The 26,973-nt window shown below is 42.5% G+C and overlaps 1 protein-coding gene across 1 annotated transcript in view; it reads left to right on the plus strand.

Annotated features, from left to right (window-relative positions):
* Positions 1-4,435, plus strand: part of GAD2 (glutamate decarboxylase 2) — a 41,619-nt gene extending 37,184 nt beyond the window's left edge. The window contains exons 15-16 of the mRNA XM_040592871.1: positions 1,113-1,202; positions 1,849-4,435. Of these exons, the coding sequence (XP_040448805.1) occupies positions 1,113-1,202; positions 1,849-2,022 (264 nt within the window). The 3' untranslated portion in view covers positions 2,023-4,435. The remainder of the gene's footprint in view (positions 1-1,112; positions 1,203-1,848) is intronic.
* Positions 4,436-26,973: the final 22,538 nt, after the last annotated feature.

Here is a 26,973-nt window from a genome sequence, read left to right on the forward strand (position 1 = left end):
GCAAGGCAGTGCAGCCTGGGTTGTGTGGCTGTACCTCTGAACTGCGCTGGACTGTCCAGTGTCTGGGCATCTCTCTGTGGGCAGCCCTCTCCAGCTGGGGTGGCTGGGGACAGGCCTGGTAGAGACCTCTGTTACAAAGTTAACTGGTATTTTGCCTGAAAAAAAGAAGAAAAGAAAAAAAAAAGATGTAATTTTAGCTTTGTTCCTCCTCCTTGTGATGGCTTTTGCTCTCTGTACTTGCCCTGGGAGGTTTTGTCTCAGAATGTTGCTCTCCGGTAGTGATCACTTCGTGCGTGCCTAAGGTGAAACATCACTACGTTTCTTCAAACAGAGATCACAGGCTCATACTCACAGGCCACGATGTGATCTATTTCCCCTACCTCACACATCATCACTGAATTTGGTCTGCTGGATCTGATGATGAGTAAAGGAACTGGCAGCAGTAGGAGTTGCTGTAACCCATACATTTAGCACGTAAATGCTAAGAGGAACATAGCAAGGCAGGCAACTGTTGGGAAACTGCAAAAGTACACAAAATGTCAACTAGTTCTTACTTTATGCCTTTCTACTTGGTGCTCCCATGTAAGTTAAACTAGCTAAGATGCTGTGGTGCATGCATATTAGTACAACAGCTAGGTGAATCGAACTGAGAAGAAATAATTTCATTAAATGTAGGAAAATCTTACACTGTCTCATGCACCACCTGTGACTCCTGTTTACAGAACCAGATTCTGTATTCCTCTGTCAGGTGATAAAAGTAAATGACACTGTCCTCACCTCTGAATGATCTGTAGTAGACTCACAGCCACACGATCCCTTCAGCCTCTGGAGGGGATGGCACCTACAAAATCTAGATGCCTCTCAGTGGGCCATAAATATATTTGCTTAGCTGGATGATGTGTTTCCACATCACATCCACCTTGGGAATAAATCGCCTAAAATTATTTTTTCTGCATTAATAATGATGATGATTCTCAGTGGACCACAATAATGAAAACCATTGACTGCTGTCACAACGTGATGTATGAGAGGGAGGGAAGGCATGAACGTAATTGCAGTTGAGATATTATGAGCACTTGTTACAGTGTAAACCATTATTTTTCTGTGTTTAGCCTCAGCACACAAATGTTTGCTTCTGGTATATACCTCCCAGCTTGCGCAGTATGGAAGACAATGAAGAAAGAATGAGCCGCCTTATGAAGGTAAGCAGCACCCTCCAGGGCATCATGCAGTGAACAGCGAAACCCTTGCAGGCAGGGCATCCATGAAATGACCTCCAAGGGCACAGGGCAAAGTCACCTCATGATATTCTGGCAAATGGCACTTCTGTGGTCATTGTACTAGAGGTTTGTCTGGCACCACATTTGCCTCATCCCTGTGGCACTTACCTGCCCTGCGTGTGTGTACTGAAGTTACGGTGAACTGCAGTCGCTAAACCTAGCAAGTGCCACAGAAGCTCAGTAATCCCGTGGTACTCTAGCATATGAAAACAAGATGGAAAACGATTGAACAATATGTTTTGAGCACTGCAAAAAACAGCTACTGTCCCTGTCAGCAACGCTGAGAAAGTAGGGTGGGAAAGTTCCCCCAGTGATTTTAAAAGGAGGACAAAGAAACAGGATAAACCCAGCGTCTCTTCAATAAGACATTTATTCCTTATCGGAGGTTAATGGTTTTATCAATATTGGATGTAATTTCAATTTAACTGCTTCTTGTAGCTGTTCATCTTTTTTTAAAAAAGAGAAAACATACTCTTGTGTTTGTTATAATAAGGATGATACTAATAATGAAAATAATGATGATGGTCAGCATCCTCCTCCTCCTCCTCCGCTTTTTGTTACGCTGCAGGTGGCACCAGTGATAAAAGCCAGGATGATGGAGTATGGCACAACCATGGTGAGCTATCAGCCCCTGGGAGACAAAGTAAACTTCTTCCGGATGGTAATCTCAAACCCCGCAGCAACTCACCAAGACATTGATTTCCTGATTGATGAAATAGAACGCCTGGGACAAGATTTATAATAATTGGGTGTGAAAGTTGGTTCCTGGACCTCTAAGTAGACAATTAAGTTGTCACAAACTGTGCGAATGTATTTGTAGTTTGTTCCAAAGTAAATCTATTTCTATATTGTGGCATTGGAGTAGAGTACAGTTTAAAATCAAGAAACATGGCTCCTTTAAAGTCCTTTCCTGAGTTTTAGAATACCTCCTTAATAATTAGCTGCACAAAAAGCTGCATTGAAACAAATAAGGAAGAACAGAAGATACCTAAAATTTTATCCCCAATTTTAACATAGAAATTACTTTAAATTAAAAGCAATTGGACTGAATTATGCCAAATTTGCCCAAAATTAGGACAAAATCAAATTGGGGGAAGTGGGAGGGGGTGGTGAGAAGCAGAGTATACAAGCTGTATGTTGAAAAGTGAAAGTATTTTGCCTTTTTCGTAGTATTAGAACAGAATTTCTAATTTACCTATAGCAACATTTCAAATGTATTTAAATAGGTATAGTTTTACAAAAGGAAATATATATATATTAAAAAATCCTATTTTGTAAACTATATATTTTTATTTTATATGGGTTATAAAACTGCAAGGACAGAAGCTGAAAATTAACTAGGGTTCTTCTTCTTTTGATGGAGGTGCCTCAAATATTTATTACTGCTTATTTTAAAATACAAGCCCACATACTACATTCCTTAGAGGTACCAATACCTCATTTCTCCATGTCATACGGATTGTACATCTCCAGGGTTGATTACTGAAAAACCTCAAGAGTACTGCAGCTCTTAAAACCACTTAAGATCAATTACAGTACAATAAGATGCTATTGTTCCTAATTATGTTTCCCACTTGGCCTAACTAAGCAGACGCACAATCAATATACAGTGCTAACCAAGACTGAAATAAGATTGTATTTGGATGGTTTCTGTGTTCTGTGATAAAAAAGCCTATCCCCAAAAAAAGTCACATGTCTGAATAAATGCTTAGCCCATAACCAGTTCTGCTATGAGCAGTTCAAAACTACGTTGAAAACCAAGGTGGACTTGAAGTCTTACTACTAAAGAAATAGCGCAAAACCTCACTGCTAGAGTAAAGACCTTCTTACAGATGTACATGTCTGCAAGACAAGGCCTGAATTAATGTGACTGTAATCTGAGTGACAGGGATGGGGTCTAAGTAACAAACTACTTCGTCAAAGATTTCTCCCCGTGCTGGACTCTATCCTTGTCTGCAGCAGCTTTTGAAATTGCAGAAAAAATTGCGATAAGGCTACATCTGCCTAAAACAGCCCACACAGAGCCTCACAGCCTTTTTAGAAACCATGGGCACAACTCCTGCAGAATTCATGTGCTGCATCATTCCTTAACATTAGAGGTGACTCTGGCATGGAAACTGAAATTTACCCTCTTTCCCCCCAACATCTGGAAGTGTTGGTAAGAGTTCTGCAGCTCAGGCCTGTCTACTTATAACCCTACTAAAGTTTTGGTTTTGACTTTGCCTAAATGGCCAGCTTTTGTTTGTAAAGCAATATTGTTCTGCTGTCTCTAAAATACTTGAAGAGGGGGAAAAAAAAAAAGTGCAATGTGGTTTTAATTTCATCAAAAATAGCTAAATGGAGTATTGATTCAATGTAATGTCACAAGGACAAGAAGTAAGAGGAAATAATTGTGTCTGTAATTGTGTTGCCTTTATTATATTGATAGTACTGTTTTGTCACCTCAGATTGAGGCTGTGCACTTTAGATTTAAACTGTACAATGTTGCAAATCAACATGTGTTGCTGTATAAGCTTGTACAATATATTATTGATATGTCATTATTTGTGTGGTAGTAGTATTGACACTTGATATTGTTAAGAACTGCATTCACAGCGGCCCCTCTACTGTATCTTTGCTTGGTACCAACCTCTCCTCGTGAGCTTTTGGGCAGACCTCTCACCTCACGTCGGTGGACTCCCATTGCTACCTGTGATGCATAGTGTTGCAAGTCAAGCTACAGAGGAGATACCAATTCTGTTAGGAGGGCCTTCAATGTGACCTTGGCTAAACGTCTCAAAATCAGCAGACTAATCACTGAAATACTGAGTAGAGCAGCAAATTATATTCTTTTTTTCTTGCTGGGAAAAAAAGCAAGCAGAGAGTTTAAAAAGTAAAAACAGTGCAGGGACAATGATGAAGGTGATCAGTAGCCTGGTTACATCTTGCATGTGCAATTCCGTTTTAAAGTGCTAAGTGCAAACAACATATTTATTAGCTGTATGTGCCAATCCAAGTTTTACATTTGGTGTTCCAGGAAAACCAGCATTTTTTTTTCCACGTTACTGTATTTATTGCAGCCAGAAAAGAGCGGCATAGCAATCTGTTCTTGTGTTTGACCGAAGTATCTTATCTGTGGTGTTGATCTAAATCCAAATAAAAAGTGTAAAACGTGACTCTGGGTCTTTTCATTAGCAGCACTGACGGGCACTCTGAGCATTTATCATGTGTGCCATTTCAGAGCAAGGCCCCAATAAAAAGAATGTTTAATTGTAACTTTCTGTGTCTTCTGGATTTTTTCCTGGTGAGATGCATTCTGTTAGCTATCGTAACATTAAAAAAAAACACCTCTCCATCACCAGGCCCTTTTTGAGGTGATACTCGGCACCAGCATAGAAATGTGAACCTGCCATCTGGTATTCCTTTACCTTATCTTTACAAGGTGGTGTTAGTCAGACAGGCTGAACAATTTTTTCTGTTTTGCTTTGTCTTTTTATTCCACAAGCGTTTATCCCCAGATTAACCATAGATTTTAATCAGCCTCCAGCACAGCAGTGAAAGCAGTTAGGGCACTTTCCAAGACAAGACAGACTTACATGATGGCAACAATTTAAAAGGGTCATGAAGTAAAAAAGACAAAACAACTGATAGAAAAATTGAGATTTTAATCCTTATGTCTCCCCTGGCCCAGGGCCTCATTCCTCCAAAATCTGCCACCTGTCTGGTCTGTTTTCCTTCCTCCACTGAGGTGATGCCCAGCGTGATGCCAGCAGCAGAGAAAGAGAAAACTGTGCCGTCAAAGCAGCAGCAGTCAGAGAGCTTACACCTGAAATGAGATTTTCTGTATCATTTCTTTAAGTCTGCAGCAGAATTTGAGATGAATGCCTGTGACAAGTACCTGCACAGAGTCCGGCTAGGAGGTCCGTAAGGAAATAGAAGGAGAAGATGTAGGCATATTATCCTCACTCCAATGAAGCTCTTTGTTTGGCACTTGGAGAGGAAGCACTGGTTTAGTATTTTTGAGTACTACACCCACCGGAGTGCATGAAGCTTGGGCTCTGCTGTAAATCTTTTGCACCCAGAGCTGCATGGAGTCTCCCTGAGAGAGGGGTGGCTGGAATGGATTTTCCCAACCAAGTTGAGCTCAGAGTGCTGGCTGTGCTCAAGGAAGGCAAAACAAAATTGCCGAGCAAGAGGGAATTCACACAGCAGCCTGAGTGCCTGCTCTTTACAAAGGCTGATGCCTTTGGCATTCTCCTAGGAGAACAGCAGCCCTGATTTGCCATTTCTCTGCTCCTTACCACAAAACCCCCCCAAAGAGCACCCTGCACAGGGAGAACTGTGGATCTAGAGGAGGAGATGACCTAATTCACTGCAACAGCATACCAGCATGGCAGTCTCGTGTCTGCAGCTGGTGGCTTCCCATGCTGCTGTACAGTCCCATAAAAGCCCGGGAGCATTGCTGCCACAGGACACTCTGCCTGCCCCTGCCACCCCACTGTGCTGCTTCTGCCGCTCTGCATCAGTCCCCTGCTCCACCTTTTCACGCCTCTCTTCCGTCTTGCCCCTTTCCCACAACATACATATACGTGAGCATTTTAACCATCTTCACAACTTGATGGGACCTTTTTTCCTGAAGAGATTAAGATTCCTTTGAAATGCAGTCTACAAATTCAATTCAAAACCCACCACAACAAAACTGAGGTCCTCAATCCAAGACGTGGCAGTTCTTTCCTTTGTCATGGGGTGGCCCTGGTCCAAGCTGACTCCACAAGAAGCAGAGTACCAATGGGTGACCCCATCCCAGCACCAGTCTGCTGTGAAAAGAGGCAGAGCGCCAAGGAAGAACCCCACAAGGATGCCTCAAAACCTGCCTGGGGCTATCCCAATTGGCTCACAACCACAATGCACTGTGTTTAGTGCGCTTGATAAATTGTATTGTAGTTCACTTCTTAAATCCGAGTTTAATAAAATATGGCTTAGTAAATCTTAGAAAAAACAGGTTGTGTGAAGCAAAGACCGGCTGAATGAGCAAACCTAATGGTGCCTGTACACAGCCTCATGCAGCTTTGACACACTGGTATATGGCATCTGGGATTTTACTCTGTGGTGCATAATTTCATCCAGAGACACCTTCTTCCCACTACTGAAGAAAGCCGTTCTTACCTAAATGGGTACTGTGTCAGGAAATGGACAGAATGCAAAACTGTATCATGTCAATAAAACGCAGCAGAATATTTTACTGATGATGCCTATGTGCTATGAGGAACTAGGGAGCAAATTCAGCTGTTGAAACAGCTATTACATGCACTGTCCAGTGCCAGCAGAACCACATACTAAGAGCTGTGTCTGCACCAAAGCAAGGCACATCTGAAATGACATAAAACCTGGGGGATTTTTTTGTTCATCTCAATTATTATTTGGGGCAGAGGGGTGCACAGTGACACATTATATTGAAGTCCATAGCTATAAAGAACAGCAAAACAGTATGTAAAAGCAATTTCTTGACATTATGTGCCTCGATACTCAGTAGCTGCTGCTGAGGTTAACACAGAAACAACAGTGTAGGGTGGGCTTTCCTGCAGCTTTTGCAAATCCTCAGCCCTGGGACCATGTTGGTCAGAGCACAGGAGTGGCTGAGAGGCAGATGAGAGGCAGAAGTTCTCAGCTCCACTGGCCTGACAACACAAGATGGACCACTCAAATACATGGCTCATGAGGTGGTTGGATCTCAACAGTTTTGACTGTTCATGAATGCTGCTTGCTCTCCTGCAAGTGGCCTCCAGGAGGGACCCAGAGAGAAGCCCTCACCCCACAGCCCCTGGCTCCAAGGAAGGCAAGTTTAAATATCAAGTTAGTTGTATTAAACCCATTCTAGCATGGTTAAGGAAGGAACAAAGCAAGACAGAGCTCAAGGAAACGTGTAATCTTTTATCTGACTTAGCCAGGCTAACTGCCAAGTAAAAAATCATTTTAGGTAGAAGATAGAAAGTCATGGGATACTGTCTTTAATGTGCTAATGTCTTAGACTTATGTCTGAACTATCAGCTTTCTACCTGAGCAGCCTAACTAAAGGGAGTAACTCAGCCATCAAGTGCTGCAGCTGGAAGAATTACAGACCTGACTTGGCTCTTCACTGAGAAAACAGAAAAGCTGCAGGTCATGCCACTGTTCATTACAGCACTGTAGGATGCAGGTGTATAGATTTTACACTTACTCTGGAGCAAGAAATTGGATCTGAGATTAGTCAGAGGAAGAGGAATATGTACCTCACTTTGTATTAGAATAAAAGCCTATATATGTTGCTGCTGAAATTCTTGCAATACGAAGAAAGATAAAAAAATCTGTTCTCTGAATTCACATTGCATGAACAGAGCAAAGGCTATTTTCTCAGGGCACAGAAAAGTCACAGGTCAAGCAACATGAATGGAAACCTCCAGTTCTCCCACAGCTGCCCCAGGCACTTTCTCACTCCAGCTGATGCCTGGTGCCGAGTCTTCCAAAGCATTCAGATACCTAATTTACACGATGTGAATCAGACTGCTTAATCCCAGTCCTCTAGACTACTCAGTTTCAGCCTGTGACCTGTAAGCCCCTATGAGGTTAATTTCCCTGGGATATTTTCCCAGAGGTCTGTGACCAATAACTGGGAAGAACAAGTCCATGTACTACTCTGCAGTACGTGAAATTTCTGAAGGGGTCTGTGTCAGCTGTAACACTGTCAGTTCAAGACCTGAAAGCATGGAAGAGACTTGGTGCGCAGAGCTTGTCTCAGACCCCTTCAGAAAGATTTTAGAGGCTCAGAACTCACAAGAACTTGAAAACCACACAACTAGGCAAACTTTCTTTCTCAAACATCTCATTTGGCATTAAAAGTAATGGTTTAGTGTACTACTGGCATCTGCTCTGGGCACTACAGTTGTACCAGATTTTAATTATATAGCAGCCGAAAGATATGCTCTGCACAACAAGCTTTAAGCTAATACACAGGACAGGGAGTATAGGAATACATATACATAGTTTTCCTCGTTACCATATAAACTTTTAGTATTTTATATAATCCTGTGTCAGTAAATTTCCATTTCCTCACACTTCTGCACTGCATACATGATGGACTTCTGTTTTCCTACCCATTCTCCTCCGTCCTGGTAATGAAAGCAGTTCTGGAAGAAAGAACAGATGTTTGGGATTTGATGTAAACATGCTTTTGCTGCTCTGAGAAACTAAAAGGAAATGGCTTGTGTTAAAATAGTTAGCTGCAGACCGCAGCTTTTTAAAGACAGTCTATAAGGAGTGATGAGGCAGTGCGGCTGAGGACTCCACACACGCTGGGACCGCCCAATAGAGCTCTCCAGGCTCTCCTGTGCTGAGAGGCAATGCCCACCATGGGAAGCGACTCCACAACAGTCCCTGCCAAACAGCTTGCTTTGCTAATGCTAATCCAGCTAATTTCCCCATTCAGATGAACTCCTGCTGTTTGTATTACACTGGCAACCAGCTAAAGCCCAAGCTTTGTAGCAGTAAAAGCTGTAACACTGTCAGTTCAAGACCTGAAAGCATGGAAGAGACTTGGTGCGCAGAGCTTGTCTCAGGACTTTGTCACACGTGGTGATTTTTCTCTTTCACCAACCTTTTCTTCCAACCAGGAGAGACAGTGGAAATAAAATATGAAACTTTTCAGCAATTATCTGTTTGGATTCATCTTTCAGTTAACTTGTCTTTGGGATACAGGGTATACAGAGCTGCTCCGTTTCCTTTCATGAGTTCCCAGAAGCATGACTTTTACCAGCACGTTCGATAAATCCTCCTGGCTGCAGAAATCTCAAAGAAACCAGGACAACACCTCTGCACAGTACCTGCAAAGAGGGTTCATTGTCCTTCCTGAGGGAGGTGGGATAGTGCACCTTCCTCCTGCAGTGGACACTAAGGTTCCACGTGGGAACAGAACCCATCTAGATGAGTTATGAATCCTCTGCAACAGATTTATTTCCACAAACCTTCCCCATCCCTTATGCTATGGCTCTTGCACCAACAGTTTGGGCTGCTACTCCTGTCTATATTAAATTTGAGATATTGAGAATTAAACTGTATTAGTAGTGATACTAATGAGAGTTGGCGAGGGTGATATTAATAAAATGCAGAGTGCCTTAAGTAAGCTTCTACTACTCAGTAAGATTTGTGACAGCTCTGAATAGATGCTTCAATAGAAATTTTTGGACTGCAAGATTATCACTGGGTTATTTTCTGCAATAACTTTGGATAAAGATATTATCATTTCCTGTTTGCAGTCTACAGACCCAATAAGCTACCTTGGGAATTAGTATCCAACAGGCAAATGATAAATGGCAGGGTTATGAAATACTGCAAATGCCTCCATATCGCACTCTGTCCTTTTACCTTCAATACAAATGAGTTGCGATACTTCTTACTACAGAGGTGTTTTCCATGCTTAACCAAACAGAAGTCTGTCTATTTACATCTCACATTTACTAAAATTTCAGTAGATGTCAGTAGTTGAAAGAAATAATCACATTAAAGTGAAATACAAAATATGTATGATTAATGGTAGTGCTCAAAAATGCCAGTTGATGCACGTGCTTTGCTTAGTGCCTTGTTTGCGCATAATATGGTTCAATTTACACTGATTCATTTCTCCCTTTGCCATTTCTCTTAATTCACAGTGTCATGTTTTTATGAGCTGCTGCTGCTGCAGGAAAATCTACAAGCAAAGCACGTATTGTTGATATGATATACACTGGCAACCCAAAAGGTATGCATGGATCATCTCACTACTTTGCTGTTGCTTCTGAAACAGTCTGCCTTTTATTTACCACTGTGATAGACTGTCTTCTACAAATGACAATTTGAAATCACTTTTCTCCTTTTCTTCAACTAGTTCAGCTACAGTCATTATGAAAAAAAAAAGATATAAAAATAATCAAACTCAAAAATCCTTCCAGTGATTGGATGTGATTGTAGATGCCTCAATTGCAATGCAGCCGAAATTACTGGTGTATTATAGTTCTTAAAAGCAATTTTCTTGCAGTAACTCTGGTAGGAATCTCAAATAAATTGTAGCTATTGATCACTAGCCTTCATACTCCCCACACAGAAAGCCTGGCTCTTTGTTCACATTGCAGGCAGCCTTGCTTGCTCCCAGGCTTGTTTCTAGAGTGAACCAACTAATCCTTTTCTATGGGAAATGGGGCACATTTGACAGGATAGGTCACCACAGAGTGTGATCCAAGCAGACAGCATAGATACAGACTGCACCAAGCCTGACTTCTGCATCACAGGGGATGTTGCAATTTCAAAAATAGTCCTGTTCTCTCTCAGGCACACAAAAAAACCACCCCAGTGTCATGCATAAAGACATCGTTCTGCAGGCTGTAACAGAGCCTTCTCAGAACTCACAGAATTGTTTTGGTTGGAAAAGACATTTAAGATCATTAAGTCCCACCATAAACCTAACACATCAATTCTACCACTAAACCACATCCCTATGTGGCACTTCTACACATCTTTCAAGAAGTGTTGAAAAAGTAATAGTTATGGCTCAGGACTACGCCATGGTATCCTGAAGCAACCCAGCCAAAGCGCTATGCACTGTGGATGTGCATGCTGGCCTTCAGCAGCACAGATACAAGTCAGCCCAGTCAGCCAGCCCAGGGTGTCTTTTGGGTTAGTCCACAGAGGTACAACAGACACAATGACAGGACCAACGTGCTAAATCAATCCAAACACTCTCCTACTCCAAGACAAACACCTTGTAGCAGGGGTTGGGATATGCCAGGATACCTTTGTTCAAGCATTTCTGAAAAGGCACCACGGTAAGGTGGTAAGTGGTTTCATTTTATCTCTGGCTGCCTTGGTGCTGATGGAAAGGAGAACCTCAGAAACGGGGAATATCTTGTCCTCATGGGTGACAATGGCCTCTGCAGGGCTGTCACTGACAGTACACATCTTATGAGGCTGCTGTGCTGCTTCTCAAGGGAGTCCTCAAGTCGTGGCAAACAGCTGTGCTCTATTACCTGGCACATGAATATTTAGAGCAGAGCAGAAGGGACAGCATTTTGGAGCAATGCCATAAATAGCTCTCTTCTCTATCCTTTCCTGTTTTCTAATCCACCCAGGATGCTCCCCGCTCCTCTTGTTCTTGGGAGAAAACTGGTACTACCCAAGCACTTCTCACCCCTGAGAAAAAGTTGCAATTTGAGTTAAGACAGACAACAAATATTACAATACACCCATATCCATTATTTGTCAACAGCTCACCTCTCACAGTGGCTGTTACAGGTCACAAGTTCTCCTGTTCGTCTCAGCTACATTGGGCACCAGTTATTATAGTCACAGTCCAATTCAGTTTGCCTCCCATGGGGCCCCAACTGTTACAGCACAAGCAAACTACCAGGCTGCAACAAGGCTTTTACCATTGATCAGATTCTAGTGTTTGTGCGGTTCCTCCTTCCTCCAGAAGCCAGACCACACCACTCCTCCTCCAACCAACCCCCTCTCCCCCCATCCTCGGTGCTATTTAACTACTTAGCAGGAACGAGCTACAGCTGCACTTCATCCATGTCAACCAACCCACTGCCTTCAAGGCAAGGCCACAGCTGCATGTTATCAATGCTAATTAACCCATTGCCTTCATTCCTCTACAAGAAAACTCACCCTGTCACAGGACCTTTGGTCATGTATAGCATGAGCTAAGCTCTGTCCTGCAGTGATTGCAGTGCCCCTACTTCTCCACCTTGCAAGGGCTCCAGTACTTTGCTTCTTTGTTTTCTTTTTCCCTTTCTGTAGGAAGATGAAGGCATACAGGCATTAGCTTCAGGATTTAGCTCAGTTCCATAAAACAATCAGATGGAAACAACTGTGTGTTTAGCTGCCTTGCACAGTAAGTCCCAGTGAGAAGCAAAGGTCTCTGTTACTGCTTCAGCTGATATAACACTGCCTTGAGGTTCTTACTGTCCACAGTAGTTCCATAAGCAGAAATTTAGAAAACTACGGATGGATCCTTATTTCTGGCCATCAGTGCCCAGGACCATGCAGGAACTGTTGGCCGTTGTTGTCCACCATCCTTTGTAGTGCTATTACATAGTCATTGAATGTGAACAAACTCAAAGCTGACTTCTACAAAGGTTCACCACAGGAAGAACAACAAACAGTAGACTAAACAGGCTGAAGATCAAGAAAGCCTCACTTCTTGTTCAGTGGTTCACTGGTTGGGACCTTCAAAAACACTGCCATGAAGTTTCAGGTCCAAACTCTAATTTTGTCTAATGAGACCTGAACCCACACCAACACATTCCAATGAAGTGCTCACTGGTACTTATAGGGGCAAGAAATGTTCTTAATCCCTCCTGCTGACATGTGGTTTGGATGAAGCTATGATGGGGTTGGTACAAAACTGGTTAATAAATGTGCTCAGAGAGTTTTCTGTAGACCAGAGACTGTCTCTGCAGGAGCCTGTCCCAGACCTGATTTTGTTCAGCTTCTCACTAATGACTTGAATGGTGAAATACAGGCTAGGTCTATCAAGTGCCTAGATGGTATGGTGCAAGAAGGAGCAGAATTCTGGAAAGAAGAGGGGAAAAGCAACAGCTGAACTCAAATCAGTCTTGAGAACCTGGAAAAACAGTCTGAAAAACATAGGTTAAAGCTCAGTAAAGGCAAGCGAACAGCGTCACTTCAAGCAGGACTAATCAGTCATAGATTGTAGGGGTAGGTTATGCAGCAGCCTTTCAAAAAAAGGGGCTCAATTATTAGTGAACAATCTGCTATCAGAGAGAAAAAGGATGTAGTCATTCTGGAGTATAAGTGGGAAGATGGCTTGCACCACAAACTGAATTACGCCTCTGATCTGATCACCACTGGTGACTGGTACAGCTTTAATGGGGACACAGCAGTTCTAGGCATCACACTTCCAGGAAGCCATTAAGACAACTGCAACCATAATTCTTAGCAATCTGAAAACACACTGTCTGCAAGGAAATACTGAAAGTTGAACTGTCTGCCTAAAAAACATGTCAAAAATTATGATGAAATCCTGTAGTATCTAGAAGTTCACTATGGGGAGGAAGGCATATTTTTTTTCTTTGTAGTCATGAGGGCTCAGAGAAGAAATAATTTGTTCAAATTCTAGAAGAAAGGATTCAATTTAATATTAGAAATAGCTTTCCAGTGGTAAAGGTAATAAAGCCTCAAAACAGCTCACCTTGGGAGGCCGTAGGGTGCTGGAGGTATTCAGAACAGGGTGAACAAATGTTAAGCGAGGAACAGCTGATCCTGCTTTGAGCAGAGGGGTCGACCAAGGAGCCTCCTTAAGTCCTTCCTGCTGTTTTTTTCTGACTCAAAGCAGCAGCCCTGGGTTAATCTGTAACTACCTGTAACTCCTTTCAATGACACTTTTCAAGACCCTGTCAGTGCTGTGGATCAACATGAAGTTAATTTCTAGGAAATCCACTGTAGCAAGAGAGCTGTAGAGATCTCAGGCAGTCAATGTCATGATGGATGTAGGGAACTGCACTGATTACCCTCCTCTGGTGAAGGCAGTGACCTTCTGAACTGCCAGCTCCCCAGACCTGCTGCTACCCTATGTTAACCATATAGTTAGTTGTCTCCTTCTAAATCATTAACTGTTGTGAAACACAGCAGAAAATTCCTAAAAAAGATTCTCAGATCTAAATACTGTGAGAGAGGTCAGGACAAGAACTCCAGATTACACTTGCAACTGAATTTTGAAGGTAACGAAGTAAAAACAGGAAAAGAGAGAGAAGGGGATGAGTTTAGATTTGCTCCCCCTAGCTCTGCTGGAGGAGCAGCTTAGGTGCTCATCTTGACCCCTTAAGACCAGGACTGGGGAAACAAACTCAGTCTTCTGTGTTCATTTCAAATTTGTCAGCTTATTTTGCCTACATATTCTCACCACACTATGTGCTGGTACATTAACCATTTGATTATATAGATATGACAAAATTTTAAGTAGATAAAATGGGGATGGAGCTGTCAGACCTCCAACACCAGGCTGTGCCTCCAGGCATGGAGAGGGAGGGGTGTGGGAACAAGGTGGCTGGACCAGGGGTGCGATTTCCCTTGGGCTGGAGAAGGGGGACAGGTGCTGATGCTGCACATCTCAGCACAGTCCTGGTCTAGTCCCAGCTGAAATGCAGAAGCCAGACCTGGCTGGTGGTGATTCCTATTTAATTCATCTTTCCAGCTGAGTGATCTTGGATGCTGTCTCACCCTGACATGCCTTGAAAATTAACCCAGTGCAGTGGTGAGCAGGTGATAAAATATCCCTGCAGCCTCAGTAACTGACAGAGGAAGGTAGCTGTAAATCCCACTCCTCTAAGCCAACACCAGCTGAGTTTGATCCAGCCCCTGACCAAGTCCATGGCAGCAAAATTCCCACTGACTGCAAATGGACTTGGACCGAGTTTATAAGCCACATAATTTACAGGATCTTGGCTGCCTGAACTAATGTCCATCTGCTTCAATGCCATTTACGATACCTAACAAACTGGTTGAGCCCAGGGGCTAGGCAGGGCCTGACAGGCAAATGCCAGATGGAAACCTGGATTGTCACTGCTGCTGCAAAGTAGCTCCTGGGACACGACCATTTCTCAGGGACCCTTCCCCAGAGCAGCGCTCACATGCTTGCTCTTCACCTCCCAGCTGAGGGGTTACTCAAGCAGGGTGTGCCTTTAGGGTCAGCTGGAGCAGGAGGAAGCATCTGATTGCCTGTCCTGGCATAGCCCCGCTGGGTCCTCATGCTCTAGGGCACGCAGCAGCCAGCGATGGGTGTTCAGGTACTTTCTAGACAGGTAAGGTGCTGCCAGACCATTGCAAAGATCTACAAGATAAGAAAACCCGGTTCCTGACCTGCACGTGTTTTTGGAGGTAAATACTCAGTTTGTATGCCTGAGGGAATTATAACAGGCATCAGAAACTGGGTAACAGCTACAATACGCTGGTGGTCCAACTAAGAAAACATTTTCATTAAAAATGAAAAGGGGAAAATTAAGAAGTAAGAATGAAGAGACTTGGAAGAAGAATAATAGATTTTTCAGTTTAATGGTAAGAAAAAGTTATTTTCTAAAATCTATTCAAGTTGGCCTGAAATTATTTTTTTGTTGTAGAAACAAAAAATATGTATGTGTCCCTAACAATGTAATTTCTGGACAAATAAGTAATGTTAAAACTAATGTTATGCTTTCTATTGGGATTACTTGACCTCTTAAATGTGACATTTTTTTAACCCCGGTGAAGTTTTTGACAAAATCTATTTCAAAATCAATGTCATATCTTCGGCTTAAAAATGCAGAAATTACATATCTCAAACATGTTCAGATTGTCGCTACACTTCTGCACAGCGTTACTAGGTGATCAGTCAAAGCTGGTTTGATCCCGTTTGGAGCCCACCCGGCCCTTTTCTCCCCCCAGCCCTCACTTCGTTTCTGCAGGGGTTTTTTCTTCGCCCCACACACTTGCCAAGCCCTGGGGAAAGAGTCAGTCACAGCCACAGGGAGCGGGGCGTTGAGGTGGCCTTACACCACCTCCTGACGGGACCAGGTTTGTGTGTTGACCACAGTAAAGTGAGCCAGCACTCTTTTTCTGTACTGTTTTGCCCGTGACAGGTCAGTGAGGGTAAGGCAAAGGTGTGGGGATCAGCAGCAGTTTAAACCTGACCAGCCGCCAGCCGCGGCACCGTGACGAGAGGAGTCCGGAGCAGCGTGAGGGATGTGGCTTTTCCTCATGCACGCCTCAGTCTGGAAACGTGGGCCTGCAATAAAAACTTCCACCACAGCAGAGCTACCGTGTGTGCAACTTTCACTCATTTCAGTCTCATCAAGTCATAAATCTGTTTCTCACTCCTGGCAGCCATTACCTTGAAGGTGTATTGGTAGAGGCGGAGGCAGCCAACCTGCACGAATGGGGGTGTTGTGAACCCCTGAGGCATGGTGTGACCATGCAGGCCTCCCTCCACCCAGGCTACCAGGTACTGGACCCAGCTCTTTAAGGCTGAAAAAAAATGAGAGAAAACTAACCAAATGCTGTTATTTAATGTCAAAACTTCTTATCAGGCAGTGGAAGAGATGAGAGGTAAAGGCTGAAATGCACAGCGCAGACAGAACCACTGGCAGGAGGCAGGGTGGCTCCAAGGGCAGCAGGCGCTCCCGTGGGTGCTGCTGCTTGTTAATGTGGTTTTAACTTACCGTGATTTTTTTCTACTAAATGGGGAAAAGTGAAGGTGGGGGAAGATGTCTGATTTTCTGCAGGTATCTTCCACTGAGATTTAAGACACTGTTTTCTAGAATTTGGCCAAAGAAGTAGAAGGAGGAAAAGCTCGTATCACATAAAAACACTGCACTATCACATTATGCTGAGAACACTCATTTACCAAGGAAGAAGAAAGCTCTCCCCTCACAACTGCAGACCGTGAAGCGTTCTTAAACCATGCATTGGGACAAATGATAGCAACCACCATGTGAGTGTGTTTGCAGCACTTGGGTGTGGAGGGAAATGAGAGGTGTCACATGCTGGTCCTCCAGCTTGGGCAGGTGCCCTTGTTTTAGAGCTGGCCTGTTCTTCACATCGCACCAGGGCTTGCAATAGTCTCTTCAGCTGGCTGCAATGTGTACAATGTGCTACGGAGTCCAGCAGATGCCTTTTGTGGGGACATCTTCCCTCCCTTACAGTGCCCTGAGGCAGTGAAGGAACCAGCATGACGCCAGCTCTGCTTCTGGGCAGCACGAGAGAGTGTGGGGTCATTAACTTGAAGCCAGATGCCCTATCCCAGCCGTACATGTGATGGTTTCCAAAAGTCTTCTGCCTGTAAGCAGTGTTTTCAGGGTAAAACAGCTAAGTACCAAACAGCAGTGTGGTTTGACCACTTCAGTGTGATAATTCCAGCTTTTTTTAATACAACCACCTAGATGTCCATGTTCTGTATATAGCTCATGGAGAAAGGTAGGTGTCTCTTCAAGGCCTCAGAAATTGTCCCCTTGCTTCAGACTGGGAGCCAAGTTAGAGGGGCAAGAGTCAGCTGCACAGAAATGTATTTCATACAAATGCAAATCTTTGGCTTTCCTGCAGCCAAGGGCAACATACATTTGTACAGAAAGAGTGAAGGTGCAGCCCTTACAGTAGGACAGATATTTTAAACCTATAGATCAACTGCTGGTCTATGACATGGAAAATGAGTGATTTTTATTGACTATAAAAATTTCAGTTGGGGGCTGGGGGGGGTGGGGGGGGTGGGCAGGTGCCAAGCTAGGATCTCTCTTTTACATGAGCATTTACAATATTCCAAGTTGTGACACCCTGCTATGGGAAGGAATTCTGCAATCCAGCTGCTAGGTGAAATCCCAGCCTTGCAGCAGTCAGCAATAAAATTCCCATCTATTGTAAGGATTGCAGGATTTCTCTGATATCCTTGCAGCGTTCTGAACTTGATCGGGTTTTCTCTGTGGCAACGACAATGTTTCCCAAGTAGGAAGTTATTTCCTACATCACACAGTTGTGATCTGGTTGTCCTCACAAGAATCAGACCTCCAGTGAGTGGCAGGTTTGACTGCTTAATAGAAACCTGAATTTGACAGGAAAAGGGACAGAAAGCTGCTGTAGACATCAGATATCAATAAGACAGATCTCCATTGACCTAGAAGAGCTGAAGGATTTACCTGACACAGTGGTACACATGCAGGGAGGCCACTAAATATGGAAGTGACTGGCATCATTAAGAAGATGGATTTCTTTGTTAGTTTTTCCTGTAATTTCTCCATACTTCAGTTGTATTCAGGAGAACTTATGATTTTTCCCCCAGTGGCTAATTTAACAGCCTGAAATGTTTTGTTTTCTTCTCACCTTGGATGTCATTATTTTTAAAAAGAGACAAACTGACCCAGGACTGTGCAATTAAATTGTTAAAGTTGTAAACAGACTAATAATACATTGGTAGTAGTTGGGGTATACTTTACCTTTCATTACTAGCTAGCTGGAGAAAGCTGCTGACACAATTAAACAGCATTTTATATAGGATTACAGTGATTCCTAATCTTTTTCCTAGTCAAATATTCTCATCTATGCATTTTAATAACCAGCGCTTATAAATTCATTAGATGAAACTGTTCCTCTCATTTTCTTATGTGTTTCTAATGCATGAATCTGTGTCTTTCCTCAGTACCTCATTTTCTTTTATTTCTTTTTCGTCTCATGCTTATACTTATATCATGCTTTGCCTTCATCCAATTTTTACTGCCATATGCCTATAAAGATAATGTTTTTATCAATGCGGCACACATCAGAGATGAATAGCAATGTGGAATTAAACCTACAAAGCCGTAAATAAAAGAAACCTTGGCTGTACTTTGTAGTTAACTTTCTGCCTAGAAACATTTGCTTTTCTGTAGAGGATGTTTTATGTAATGTAGATTAAAAAGAAAAGCTCAAAGCATAGGTACCTGGACTCGTTTGGGGAAGGGTGAATCAGAGAGATTGTAGTAGGGCATGAAGACAAGCTTTCACATTTCAGGCATTAATTGGCCACTGAAGCATAGGAGGAGGATTAATTTTGGTGGGCACTAACAAAGAACAGAGAGCTTCCCGGTGTTTTTATTTCTCAGTCCAGCTCCCATACAATATAAGCCTGTGAAGGTTTTTTAAAAGTCAAGGCAAGTGAATGTGAGGATGCTCTGCTGGGATGAGATGATGTCTGTTTGCAGTCTTACCACCTCCAGCCATGTCTTCTGCTGCAAGTACCATGTGCAGTGAAATGGTGCTGGGCTGCAGCACTTCTGAGCATCCTGGCACACCGCAGAGCTAGCGTCAATGCTTTCCCCTAGATCAAGACAGTGTGTGTCAGAAGATGACTCTAAAAAAAAGTTGCAAGCATTGGAGGTGCTTCAGAGCTAACTCCAGTTCTAAAGCTTGTATAATCTAGTTGGTGGCTGAAATCCTGACCATGCTGAAGTCAGAGATAAAAGTGCTGCTGACTCCAGAGGTCCCAGGACCCCACTGGCCATCTTTGCTGCTTGCCCCCAGCTGAGCTGGTTGGGTTCGATGGTGCTTAGCATGCTGACAAGCCATAGTGACAGAAAGGATGCATTTTGACAGTGGGTGGTACCTTCTCCAGACCCTACATTTCTCAAGAGGACAAGCTTGCCACAGATTGACAATTGGGCCTTTTTAGAGGTAAACTGGGAAGCCACCCTGGGCATGCACAGAGGATAGAAAGGACCTGAGGCTGCAAAATTAGCTGCTTCCAAGCAGAGTGATGGGCAGAAACTTGCAGGCTAGCACAGAGATGGGCAGATTGGGGGTCCATCTTCCAGGGATAGGGCTTAGAGAGGACTGCCTCCAAAAAGTTGGATGCTGATTTACTCCCCAAGGAAGTCAAGGAGAAAGAAGAATTTCTACTATATACATTTGTCCAACTCCTGGGCACCACAGCTAGTCGTTGGCCCTTTGGGTGCACTGTGGCATGACAAACCAATTCTTCACCAAAAATTAAGCAAGGAGTTTTTATTTCATCTGGATGTGAGCAGAATGCATGCAATGGCTTCAATATACTTATAAAATTATGATTCTACAATGTTTTCAAAAGTATTTGGAAAACTTAGCAAATACAGTATACAGGAGTACTACACTACAATATAAATAAATAGAAACTGGAACATTCAAAGGAGAGTGCAAGGTCTTACCCATGTTTTTTGAAGCATCCTACAGACCCTGATGGCAGGGATTACATTCTTTGTTAATTCTGCAGCGTGGTTTATTTTCTGCAAAATTCCATAAAGCAAGAATACCAGAAGTGTTTTGAAAATGTATCATGAACAGGTAACAGCTCTGCTCAGCTTCTATGATGCACATATATACATAAAATGTACATGGAAATCAAGCATTTGTTGAAAAATGAAAGTAAAGTCTCTATCAGGGTCAATGAGACATTGTCTTTCGTTCACTAGCCTAAACTGACGTTTTCTATTAGAAGAGCTTTAGGTGGAATGTGCCCAGGATGTTTTAAACAGAAGAACAGGGATCAAGACAAGATTAACTAGGATGATGAAAACCTTGAAGTACACATTAGCCTATGCTGTGTTAGCTTGTGCCTTTCTGTATACAAAAAAGTGGATTATACAGGTATGCTCTCTTGCTCCACAGGCATTAATGTTTGTTAGCATTTACACAAGCTCCATTAAGACAGCTACATCTCATGGTTAGTGACAAATTGGGTTTTTTTTCTTTATCTTCATAGAAATAACTTGGAAAATACTCAAAAGTATGCTATAGATTTCTTTCCTTTTATGAGCTGCTAAGACTATAAAGAAATTGCTATAATTTCTAAGTGTGAATTAAGAAAGAACAAGGATTTTTTTATCTAATGAGTTTTACATGTTTTTAGTCTAGCTGCTACTGTGAGAGTTGTACTTTTAAAAAAAAAGAAACACAGCTGCATTTAGTCATAATATTTATAAGCAAGAGGCCTTACTACACATATGCAATGAAAAAAACCCCAAATCTGTAGTTTTAACAACTTCCCAGTTCTAAAATTCTGGAAAAAAACATGTGGTTTGGTTTTTAAATGGTGTTTTTAAACTCATTATAGTCTTCTGTAAACCCAGTGAAGACAAGAATGTTTCTAAAGTGGTCATGAGCTAGTCTGCAGAATAAGGATTTGCCTGTGTAATGTAGTTGTAAATGGAAACAAACTCCTGTGTTAGTCTGATTCTAGTACAGGAAATTTCTTCTCTCAAACAGCCTTTTTTTTTTTTTTTTTTTTTTTTTTTTTTTTTTTAGATTTCAGGTTGTTTAATCTGCTTTGTAAACTAAAATACTGAGAAATGGTGCATGGCAAATATTTATTTTCAGATTCATCCCCTATTTCACAAGTCTATTGTGTATTTTTTTTTCCTCCTTATTTGGATAATGAGCCAGAAGCAAAATCTGCTTGCAAAACTCAACACTTGAGTAACCATGTGGCCATTAGTGTATTCACATGGACACTTATTAGCCACAATTATCTAGTGAGAATAGATGCTCTGTGCATGTCATTGACACCCAGAGAAAATGTGCAGACACACTATGTATAGCAATTTGCTTTATAATGCTTAACATGTTAGAAGTGGTCACCAGTCCTCATTTTCTATCTGGTGCTTCACAGTCTTTAACACTCTTCTACAAAGAGGAAGCAGATAACCTCTGCTTTCCTTAAGGTACAAATGGCTGTTAAAATGAAATCAGTAACATACCCCACTTTACAGCAAAATACTACTGATGCTTCTCCCAGCTTTCCTTTCCAAGCTCTAAAATGACAACATGCTAAACATGAAATTAAGTGGGACATTTTAATATTTAGCAAGAAATTGTCCAGCATTAATTCAGCTTACTTATTGCTTCTGCGTATCCTGGAGGTTTTCTGGGTACTGCTGCAGTATCTCTGGGAGATCTAGAAGATCTCACTGTGGTCCACACTTAGGTGTGTTTCCTCTCTCAGCTGGCATGGCCATCAGCGCTATTGATTTTTTCAGGATACCAATCAGAAAAGCTATTTTTTCTCACAAGTACAGGCTTTTCTATTGAAACAAATGTCGATAATTTCAAAGCTATCAGGCAACTACTGCAATCAGTCTGAAAAATGCTATGTCAACTAAAATACAGTGTAATGACAGATGCGTAGCTAAAAATATCAGTCTGACAATTTTTTGAAAAGTCAGACCCTACTGAGAGATGTATTGCAGGCTCAGCCCCTCGAGGTCTGGGCATGGGCATGGACTAGTGAGCAAGAACAGCAACACATGGGAAGAGGCGAGGCTGGACCATCTCACCGCTCCCTGAAGCACAGCCCTGCAGGTGGCTGGAGCACCACGGGGTTAGAGCAGCTCTGTTGGCCCAGCCATGCTCTAGCAAGGCATGGCCTTGTTTTATCCTCTGTGCCAAAGGTCTGGGTTTTCATTCCCTGAGAACTCCCTTGTGGAGGGAGAAATTGCTACTATCTACTTAAGGCACATGAGATTTAGCACAAAGGCAGACAGCTTTACCCTCCATAACTCATATTCATGCCATGCTAAGGTGTATTTCCATCATGTGCAATAAAAAAACATGGGCACTCTGGCCCTGGCAGACTCCTGAGCTCTGGTTATTACATTATTGCATTATAAATGTTTACCCAAGGAGCTTATCTTCTGTTTCTTCCTCTGAAGATACCCCCTTTCATTAAACATCCCTCCCAAGCACTACCTGACTCTCCTTGCAGTTTTACCCCTACTATGATGCTCACTCCCGTATCTTTCCGTCAAATGGATGTGGCAAACCACTGTGAGCTGGACATCAGCTTTTTTGCACTACCAAAAGCTGACCCTTTTTTTATTTCAGTTTTTTATACTCTGCTTTCCCAATACAGACAGAGGAAAGTGCTAGAGCTTGAATTCCCTGGTAGCGCATTCTCAGATTTTCAGTGTCTCTCCAGAAGGGTGTGATTAAAAATAGACAAAGGAATTGCCTTGCAGACCTCAGGATCTTCTGGCTGTTTTCTCCCACTAATTGCTGAAGCTGACCACTAAAGCCAGGTTTACTGCCTGATGGGCCATTTTCCGTGTTTGAAAAAAAGACATTTAGAAAAATGTAGTGGCCAGCTTTACCAAATCATTGTGTCAAACCCATATAAAGTCACCCTACCAATAAATTTAATGAGAATGAACTAAATAGCTTTCTACTGATGTAAAAGGCTTATATTTCCAGACAGAACATGGGACTTTGCTATACCACACTACTGGAAAGCGGCTGGTTTTGTCTGTCATTTTCCTTCTCCGGACTCTGATTTTATTATCATATTGCTGTAATGAAAAGCACAAATCATCCAGACAGTGATGGCAAGGAGCCATATCTCACCACTCTGATGTCACCCAGTGACTATATTTCAAGGCTTTGTCATCATATAACTTTTGCGAAAAATACCAACTGGTTTCAGGACTAGCATTCAAATAAAGAGAGGCTGGCTACATGGTTCTCCTCTGAGTCACTTCAGAGAGATATTTCAGCTCTGCCTTTGCCTGTGCCCTTCACTCCTGGCTGGCTGCAGCAGATTCAAGGTGCAGTGGCTCCCCATGGAGCCTTCTGGCCTTCTGCGCTCCTCCGTGAAGACCAGGGGCTGGGGCTTGGGCTTTCCCCAAGGGGAGAGTCAGACATTACAGCACAGCAGGGGAAATTCTGTTTTCCCTGTAGTTTCACACACTGCAAACAAGTGTTGCATCGCTATTGCTCTATTTGTAATCCAATTACTTCGTGCAATGATCCCTCCCACCTGACAGCAGGAAGCTCTGCTTTCTGAATTGCACACATTTATTGCACACATTTATTGCGACATGTATGCAAAACTCCCACAGTAGAAATAGTGCTGTGACAGTGTAGCTTTTTTCAGGCTCCATTCCCTCTCCTTCAAATTAAGGTGGCACTGGACTGGAGCACTAACCCAGCATTGTTTCAGCATTCTGTCAATATTCAAATCGCCCCCAGCAAACTAAGCCCACTCATGGGCTGAGAAACAGCTGCAAGCAAATCTTGAGTCTTTGTGTAAAAAGCCACAGGGTGGAGATCAAATCTGGAGAAACTGAGTGACCTTGCTTTAAAAGGCAGCTAAACTTTAACGTCTTCAGATGAAACATTTCAGAAAGAGCTAGTGATTGAGATATGTAATGTGGTATCTGGCAAACTGACCCCAATTTCTGGTTACTGACCCTCATCTTACCTGCTACCGCTGCAGAAAGCTCAAGTAGCTGTGCAAAGGCAAGTGTGAACACACTCAGGCTCTGCCAGAGGTAATGATACAGTTCTATCAACATGAAAAATTAGGTGAGGAAAAACTGATGGGTTTTGTTTTAGAAAATTTTGCAATAGCTTCATTAAAAATAATCAGTCCAAAACTATGCAAAAACCCAAGGTGATTATTCACTGCAGATCTTTCTTAATTACGCTATTATGAAAATTATATTTTGGGCTGAGATTTTTCCTCTTGAAAGTTGTTATTGGTGCATGGAAGGAGGGCATTCCTGCTTGCATTCCTGTGCTTCAACAACAAGAAGATGAAGTCGGAGGGGCACCAAGAAATTCTCACCCATTAAAAGAATGTAGGGTAAGAAAAGGTTATGAGAAAGGGCATTATAAAAACCCTCCACTTTCTCACCAGAGGCTGTATTAAGCTACCTTTATTCAAGTGGCTCTCCAGGGGCTCTGTGTCCCCACAAGGTAGGCACAACCCTGCCAGCAACAGCTGCTTGACCAGTGCTTTCCCTCAAGAAGGCATCTTGGTTCACCACTGCAAGGACTGTATTGCTCTTACTGTTTATAAAGCAAAACCTCTCGCAGCCAGATACTTGTGGCATGATATGAACTCTAAGCGGTGTTTTTTGTGAAAAAGCGACAGTGATATCTGTACGCTTAATGGCTGTAACAACAACCAGTGTTTGAAATCCATGTATCTCAAAACACCAGTGTGATCCCTAACGTGTAGATGGGTTAACAGAAATACTTCTGCGGCCAATGCAGCACTGCAAGCCAGAGGCTTATTTGAGACTGAAACATGGGACAAAAGCAACTAGATCTAATCACCAATAAAACCTCAAAGTCTGCAGCCCCACCTTGAAGCATAAGAAATGTTGAGGCATACATGTCCTCACTACAGCCAGCCTGTAGGAGCCTACTAGGTGGTGGTGTGGGCATGCCTCGAAAGACCTACATATCGATGTAGCTGATCAGGTGAGTGTTTAGCTCAGTGTAGTCCTTTCTGGACCACAAACTGGATTTCTTACCATCTCGTTCCACAGATTTCTTCTGCAGATTTGCCTCACGTACAAAAACCAGACGGGGTTCAGCACATACCCGTGGAGACGCCACTCTGTCCTTTATTCAGGCATCCGTGGTCAGAGATGGGGCAATGACATTTCATTCGCTCCTCTGCTTCAACAGATTCAATCTCATACCTCAAGGAAAAGTACTTTGCACTACAATTTTTTTTAGGTGCTTATTGTTGGACCCTTTGTTTTGAACCTCACTCCAGAAAAGTATATTTATCCTAAGGGGACATACATTTTCTTCCAGCTCAGAGTATTAGTATGACTGTGCACATTTCCTAAAAATAATTAGCACATGCTTATAAAACTAAGGCTTTCTCTTTTCCTTCACATGTTATTTTAATGTGTATATACATATATACCACATGTTCTGTACCTACACACACCTGCACATACAGCTTGCGCTGTATTGACAGACCTCTCAGACTTGCTTACCGGCGTCACCCTTTGGAGTACATCAAATAGAAATAGCAGCAGTATTGATTATACAGCACTACTACATGCTTGAGTCTAACCGATACAGGCATGTTACATTGTCGACAGTGTTACACGACCGGTGGCTGCCACACCATGCTATCTGCCGTGTTCCCACCAAATTTCAGAGCTGTTCCAGGGTAGATGTGCTCCAAGGGAGGCCAAAATGTGGCATTAAATGCAGATTGTTAATGTTTAAAATTCGATGGAATAATGATATTGACCTTGTGATTTCAAAAAAATTTAAGAAAATACAATTAACTCTGATTCTATTTGGAGCAGAGCAAACGACATGTAAATTTTTTCTTGTTGGTTCTTAACTAAGTACAAGGAGTCTTGAATTTCTGAGTTCCTGAATGTTGTACAGCTATTCTAGTGGCTATTTGTGCATTCATTATATTCACTGCAAAACTTCTTGCCTTTAGAAGACACAAGATCAAGTACCCAAAGCCAGATTATACCCCAGTGAGGTCAGTGATGGCCTTGCCATTGATTTTGTTAGAAGCAGAATTAAACTTTTATGTGTTGCACTACCTTGTTTTTACTAAATTAGCAATTTGTTTTAGCACCTCTTACAAAGCTTATTACGACAATGAAAATCTTTTTTCATAAAAACAAATCTTGCGTCACAATACTTTAAAAGTCTGTGTAACTATCACCATCATGAATGCCACCACCATTTACAAAGATACCCTAAGGCAGCTTTAGGAAACCAAGAATGCAAGTTCGAGGAGAATGGTAGGTAAACACACAGCTGTGTCTCTGAGGTGTGTGTATCTCTGGGAGGTTTGACTGTAAAGGACCAGTCAGTAGCAAACACAGATGAAAATGCAGGACTGGCCCACAATACAAGCCTTCAGACTCAGAGATTTCAAATAATTCGTCTATGTATCATCTGCGTCCTAATGCAGGTGCTCTGTGCAAGTGAACACTCTTGCCTCTGTCTGAAACCAAGAAGAATTAGATTACAGAGGATAAATTCAAACCCATAAGCCCAAGAAAATGTAACTTCTGTGATAAAACCCAGAAGAGTTAAAATCATACGCTGTTTTCTGTGCATTTCTGTTACACCACAGAATCTGCACATCTTCCAGCGGTGCATCAAGTGATGCAGCTAATACTTGTTACGTGTGTTTTGCTTTCTCCCTTTACCGCTCAAGGGCTCAGTGTGGGTCTGTGAAACGTCATGTCCTGTACTGGTAGGGACTCTACCTGACTGGCTGTTTAGCCTCCTCATTGCTCTATGCTGATTTTAGACAAGTAAATTGAAGAAACACCCTAACAGAAATTCTGCATGACTGTATATTTTTAGACTTGTCCCCAGGAAAGATCAGTCTTTATCCTTACTCTAGAAAATGAAGATTTACCACACCACTACCACCACCACCATC

The sequence above is a fragment of the Falco naumanni genome, chromosome 4 (genome assembly GCF_017639655.2).
Source record: "Falco naumanni isolate bFalNau1 chromosome 4, bFalNau1.pat, whole genome shotgun sequence".
Lineage (NCBI taxonomy): Eukaryota > Metazoa > Chordata > Aves > Falconiformes > Falconidae > Falco > Falco naumanni.